This window comes from Elaeis guineensis, chromosome 1 (genome assembly GCF_000442705.2).
Source record: "Elaeis guineensis isolate ETL-2024a chromosome 1, EG11, whole genome shotgun sequence".
NCBI lineage: Eukaryota > Viridiplantae > Streptophyta > Magnoliopsida > Arecales > Arecaceae > Elaeis > Elaeis guineensis.
Window position 1 is genome coordinate 121047415 of NC_025993.2, and position 6870 is coordinate 121054284.

Below are 6870 nucleotides of genomic sequence, written 5' to 3' on the forward strand. Positions count from 1 at the left end.
TTAAAATTGAAAAATCTAATTTGAACAGAAAACTTCTTAGCTTGTTATTTATTCTGTCTTACCTAATTGTATTGATGATTGTGTACTCCCATTCTTTAAAACTTTTGCTTGAAGTTAGCTTCTATATCGGTTCCTTTTATCATACTTTAATTCTACATTGATAAGTAAACATTGACACAGAGGAACTTAGGCAATAGAAGCTTATCAGGATATGGAAAGATATAAGACATACATATTGGTTTTCCAATTATTCAGAGAGTCTGAGCAAAGTACAGGTGTTACAACCAATGCACAAAGTATTTAAGCTCTGTAGAAAGACTTCAAAGATATTGGCCAACAATCTTCTCTTTACTTTCTTATGTTTACCTAGGTTCAAGTTCGGTATTTGACATTTCATTTAGTGACACTGGTATCAACCTATCATTTGAATGATCAGATGAACCAATGACATTCTGTCTGATACAAAATGCTGGTCTGGAAGGACGTAAAATAGAAACAGGATCACTGTTGAGCATCATAACGACCGTTGACATGTCGGGTCTATCAGATGGATTCTCCTGTACACACAATAATCCAATCTGAATGCATCTTAACACTTCAGTAGTTGGGCAATGGTTGCCCAAACATGGGTCCAGTATCTCCAAAACTGTTCCTTTGTTCCACTGCTCCCATATCTGCATGAAACAAATCTATTATGTTAATCATCGGGAATATATAGAACTGTGCTATGTGTATTATAATTTAAAAACTCACATAGCTCAGAAGATATTTGCCACTTTCTGAGTTTGAGAAGCTACTGTTCTTCCTGCCTGTTATAATCTCTAAAACCAGCACACCATAGCTGTATACATCTGACTTGACTGACAACTGCCCATGCATAACATACTCTGGTGCCATATATCCACTGCAATGAAAATGAGTAAATTATTGAAGATGGTCTATGATCTGCCATTGGAATATGTTGATTATTTATATTTCTACTTACAATGTTCCCACAACTCGGGTTGTGATGCTTTGACTTTGGTCTCCCCCAAAAAGCCTAGCTAAACCAAAATCAGATATCTTAGGGTTCATGTCTGCATCTAACAATATGTTGCCAGCTTTTAAATCCCGATGTATAATTTTTAGCTGAGAATCTTCATGTAGGTATAGCAGGCCTCTAGCAATTCCACGGATGATCTTGTGCCTTCTTTCCCAGTGTAGCTGTTCACGTTTTATGGGATCTGTCCATAAAAACTTAGTAGTTCACTGAGCTAATACTTTTGCATTAAGTTTAAGATGCTTGACGACCAGGTATTTGTTGCATCTACTAACAGAGAGAGGGTTAAGTTGGAAATGCAAGTTTTGGATTCCATAAAACAAGGAGAACCAGCATATGAACAAATGTAGGCTGAGAGTGTTATGGTCATCACACAGGTTGTAAATAGATGGAGTGGAATATATGCGGTGAGAAATACCAAATAGAACGGTATCCAGACTTCTGTTAGGCACATATTCGTAGACAAGCAACTTCTCTTGTTCTTCCAAGCAAACACCCAGAAGCCTTACGAGATTTTTGTGCCGGAGCTTAGCAACTAAAACTAGTTCATTTTTTAGCTCTGCTAGTCCTTGCCTCGAAGTTGTTGATAACCTCTTCGCCGCTAATTCTTGCCCATTGGGTAGTATTCCCTATAATGAAGTAGGACATATGAACCAGAAGAAAATGAATATATTAATTGAACTGATTTAGATCAAGAAAGATAAATACTGGGTATATATTGTCTTTAGTTTGAAGTCCTTCTAAGATTAGATTGGGAAAAGGGCAGAATCTTAACGCAACCAATTACAATGTACCTTGTAAACTGCACCAAAACCACCTACTCCAAGCTTATTTTCTTCAGAGAAGTTAGCTGTCGCAGTTCTTAGCATAGATAGATCAAGTAACAGTGATTCAGCATCTGTGATCTCCTCCAGGTTGGCCTCATCTACTGAAAAACTAAAGAATGTTAAGACTATTTTAAATGTTTCCTTCCAAATTGAAATAATCAGGCTGGTTTCTAAAATAATTTCACTCAAGCGCATTGAGTAGCTTGGATGGTGGCATGATAAATACGTTATTGCACCTGCAGTGGACTTGTGGGCTGGTGGACCTAGTTTGACAGGTCCTTTTGCCCTAGGAAGAGGATCAAACAGTGTATGGCTTATTTCTTGATGACAGTAAACCTATGTTTATACATTTCAGCTCACGTAAGATTTCATCATATGGCTCTGTTTAATCAATTGGTCTCACACTTTCAGTGAAGCTCACCAACAAAAATTCCTGGGAAAGGAAACAAATTTTTGCACATACGTGTCACTTACAGAGTAAATTTTTTTCCGACTTCCTCCTTTTCCTGAAGGAAATGAAGGTGATGGATATTAGCAAGGATGATGCCACTAGAGGTATGGCAATTTTAAGAACCATACCTGTGACATTCTTCTTGTTTCCTGCATAAATAACCATATTTCGTTAGTTCTTCCTCCTCAACATGACATTTATATGATAGCAGAACATGGAGCCATCGGTTAATAGATATCTATCATATCAGTGCATATTTTTTGTGCCATGAATCCTTGTGGCGCCAAATGGAAATTCAGACTGGATGGAAAACTTTCATTAATTTTAACTTCATAAACCATAAGTTGGGAACACTTACTAACTGAAAAAGGGACTAGAAATTCCAAAACAGATTGCTATCTAAGAAGAATACAAGTGCAATTATGGAGCCTCTTTGGCCAACTATGGGAACACTATGGATCGATGTAGTTAATTTGGTGCAATAATGATGTTGGTGAGAACCATCTTTAATCGAACACTGGTAAATTGGTGGAAGTTGGTCTGTCCTTCAGTTCTCTGAAGAAAAAAAAACAGACGGCTAGTTCGGTTGGCTTGTGGAGGCTAGTATCTTTATATCACAGTTTGTTTTTGGTACATCTTTGTTTCTAAATATTTAGAATTGGTGCCTTAAGGTGTTCTTTGTTGTTGATTGGAGTTGCCGAACACTGTCTACAATTTCACACTAGTCATTCGCATCAAATCAGAATTTCTTTAACAAAAATATATCTGATTCTGATCCATTGAAACTAAGACTTATCATGTCCTGACTAGATATTCTCAAACAAGGGCAAGATTTCAGGAATGCAACAACCATCCGCAGTTTGAAAGCAATGTCTCTTGCTCTCTCTTCTGATATGGTTTTTAGAAGGATGATAGCCTTCTCGTTTTGTTTCCCACCACTCTCGTCGGTACATATATTTATTACATTCATTTCTGTTGGCATGGGCAGCCAGAACGACACAAAAAGACAAAAAGTTGTGGTAAGAGAAAATTCTGTTTTCTCTAACGTCGATGGTCCTTTGGTGGTCTTTTGTATTATTGAAGTTATATTGGACCACAGGTACCTTTGTAAGATAGACACAGATGGCAACGGATAGGTTTGGATTGGATATTATATTATTTATTTTTAATTTTAAATTTAATATGTTATATTTAAATTTTATCTAATATTTGATTGAATAATAAAAAAGATATTTATCTTTATATTCAATAAATTTGAAGATATCTATGGATAATCTATTTCTCTATATCCAATCCATATCCATCCCATATCCATTTCATATCTAAAAAAATAAATAATCAAAATAATTTTATATATATTATAAATCAAAACAGAATTACCAATTCAACATACAACATAATTTATATATCCAGATTTACAAAAATCAAACATAAAAATAGAATTACAATTCAACATAGAACATATAAACAATCAAAATAATTTTATGCATATTATCAATCAAAATAAAATTATCAAAATAAAATTATAAATATATATATTCGGATATGGATTCGAATATGGGTTCAAGTATTATCCATATCTGTAGGTTCAGATCGGATTCGGATTCGAATTTGGACAGAAAATAATATTACCCATATCCTATCCATTTTCGTGCTACATTTTTGAATTTTATCCAAATCTGAATACAAACTCGATCAAATCTTATTTTTCGGATTTGACTGAATTTAAGTAGGATATGTACCCATCGGATCATATCGATTTTACCATCTCTAGATGGACAAATAATTTCAGCAATCTATTATCTACAAATATTTTCTGCAGTCCGGCACCTTGGCCTAGTTTTTTTTTTTTTTTTTTTGATAGAATTGGCCTAATCTAGTTGTTTAAATTGTGGCTCTCTAACACATGGTCGAACGCGGTCGGCTTAAAGTCGTATTGAGGGTGGATACCTCGCAAGTGTGCTTCGTGGAAAAACTGCTACCAAACTTTTTAGCAGGACAGCAACAGAGCATCGATTGAAGGCAGACCATTTGTCCAGACCCGAGGGCAATTCATCTTTTGTGGGCCTCCCAGGAAAGTCTTGAGTCAAGACTTTATGTTCTCGGAATTTTCCAATGGAAAAATTCTAGACGTCACCCATTTCTATCACTGATCAGGACGGGTGTTAATTATTTTTCGTATGAAAGAAGGATTTCTTTTTCTTTGCATGGATCCACCATTGGATTATGCAATAGTTGCTTCGAAATCCATACAGGCTATAAATGAAAAGGTTCGAAGTATTTTGAGATCTGTATAGAATATGATCCAATGGTTGATATCATGGCTACATGGCCTAATTAGATGGAATGGTGTATTTTTTTCTATACTAAGTGCCGTGTACAAAAGATTTTCCTGTGCGGCGAGACAATTGTCTGCTCTCTCAATGGTGGAATAGAAAAATCTCCATTTCCGTCCGGAGTAGGGAAGGGAAGAGAAGAGGTGGTGGGGAAAGCGCCGGGTCAGGGGCTAAGCAATAGTTTTAAAGACCTTGCGGATAAAAGCAAGACATGATTAAGTACTTATCTTTCTTTGGGCCTAAGCAGCCATGTTCTTTCTTTTTCTGAACCTGTATCAGCCCGTTCGTTAGAAATACAAAGAACTGTTACATGTTATGGTGTCTTATTAAGGGTGCTCTGATAGGCTATGCTGTTTTATAGCTACTTCTCACAAACTTATTTAACAAAAAATATAACTTTAATTCTCTACAAAAAGAATTTGACAAGACTTCACAAACTGATAGGATTAGGACATTAAAGAGCTTTAGACAGGATTGGTTGATCAGTCTAAGTACATAATCATGTAGTTGTTAACCCCTTCTGTTCGTCAAACTGGTATTATCACTACTAGTAAGAAGCGATCTTAGTTCCCTTACCTGGGTTTACCGGTGGAGGCACCAGAGGCGCCGGCGGTTCTACAAGTGGAGGCACGAGAGGCGCCGGCGCTGGTATCGGCGAACCAAGCTTTACCATGGATTCCCCGTCGTAGAAGTTGTAGACCTCGTATCTATAATTGCAGTGCACTGCTAACACCCTTGCCCCCGGCCTTCCTTGAAAGTAGGTCTGTAGTGGGTCGAATATATCCTGAAGGCACTGCTGGCACTTGCTTGGCCACAGGTCTGGCGTGCACTGCACCAAGCCGTATATCATGGGGAAGTCCGTGGTGAATTTCGCCTCCCCGGTGGCGAACCTCATCGTCGTGTTGTATGCGGCCCAATAGGTTATAGCACTCAGAAGCTCGCCCACTAGCTTCTCGAACAGGGGACGGTCCGTCGTTATGTTGTTGACATTCCACATGTAGATTTCCCCCAAATCCTCTGTTGTCGCTAGGGACCACAGGTTGGAGTAGTGGAGGACGCAATCGTCGTACCAGACGATAGCTTCGATTTTATAGGGGCAGCGGCTGACGATGTCCTGGGAGGCTGTGTCGAGGCAGGAGCGGCACAGGGAGGCGTTGACGTCGCCACGGCAGAGGGCGAGACCATAGATCTGGTTGGGAAACTGGCCAATCATGGTGCTGTAATAGCCACCGGAGAAGGAGGCGTTGGAGACGAGAGAGGGGAGGAGGAGGTTGAGGTTGGTCTCATAGGTGCTGTTTGCTGTGTAGTTGCCGTTGATCTCATGGGTGCTGTTTGTTTTGTAGGCTCCGTTGCCGCAAATTTGGTAGAGGGGGTCGTCGGTGGCGGCGGGAGGGGAGTGGAGGAAGAAGAGAAGGCATAGGAGGAGGAAGAGTGAGGACGAAGAGGGGAGAGAGAGAAACATTGTTGGTGACATGATGCTGTAGACTGATTTATTTTTTTTGCCGCCCTTTTTAATGCGACACTGGGCCGACGACTGGACCGGATGATGGCGGGCTAATGAGAAGAAATCGCACGACGTGTTAGACAGAAAGGTGGGGGGATGACGACGATGGTGAATTTTGTGCCTATGTACGCATGGGTGAGAGTCGATCTACGTTAGGCATGACTATGATGTTGTCATCCAATCAAATTTAAAATTTAGCAAAGAACAGGAGAAGCCCTTGATGATTCTATTATGTAAACAAAAATAACTTTTGACAAAAAATTACTTGTGAGAACAGAAAGCTAGGGGCCATGACAACGATAGTGAATTTTGTGCCAATCAACACATGGGTGAGAGTCCCTTTTGGGCATGACTATTATATTGTCATTCAATCAAATTTAAAATTTAGCACAGAGCAAAACAAGCTCCTTGATGATTCTACTATATATACAAAATTACTTGTGACATTTCTTAATTTATATCATTAATTTTTTATTTTGCTGTATTATTATGGTATAAATATCCTTACCTCCTAATAAATATTTTTTATTAATGATTATCACAATAAAATAATTCGTGCTTCAAGAAATTACAACAACATCTACAAACTCCATCTATGGGTCATTATTCGAGTTTATAGACCACAAGTTAACATAATAACATCCACATCACAAACTCTAAAATTAACCATCCATCCTATCCATCATGACAAGGTCAACATTCATCAAGGAGGA

General features: G+C 38.3%; 1 protein-coding gene across 2 annotated transcripts; it reads right to left on the reverse strand.

The window, feature by feature from the left end:
- Nucleotides 1–210: 210 nt before the first annotated feature.
- Nucleotides 211–6149, reverse strand: LOC105038839 (cysteine-rich receptor-like protein kinase 6). 2 transcript variants are annotated; one of them, XM_010914750.4, is made up of 7 exons: nucleotides 5230–6149; nucleotides 2341–2466; nucleotides 1834–1967; nucleotides 1458–1668; nucleotides 986–1223; nucleotides 754–904; nucleotides 211–674 (listed from the first exon to the last, which is right to left on the reverse strand). In XM_010914750.4, the coding sequence occupies exons 1-7, from the start codon at nucleotides 6125–6127 to the stop codon at nucleotides 363–365; spliced, it is 2070 nt and encodes a 689-aa protein (XP_010913052.1). In that variant the 5' UTR covers nucleotides 6128–6149; the 3' UTR covers nucleotides 211–362. The 2 variants fall into 2 exon arrangements, with proteins under 2 accessions (XP_010913052.1, XP_010913053.1); XM_010914751.4 differs by lacking the exon at nucleotides 2341–2466.
- Nucleotides 6150–6870: the final 721 nt, after the last annotated feature.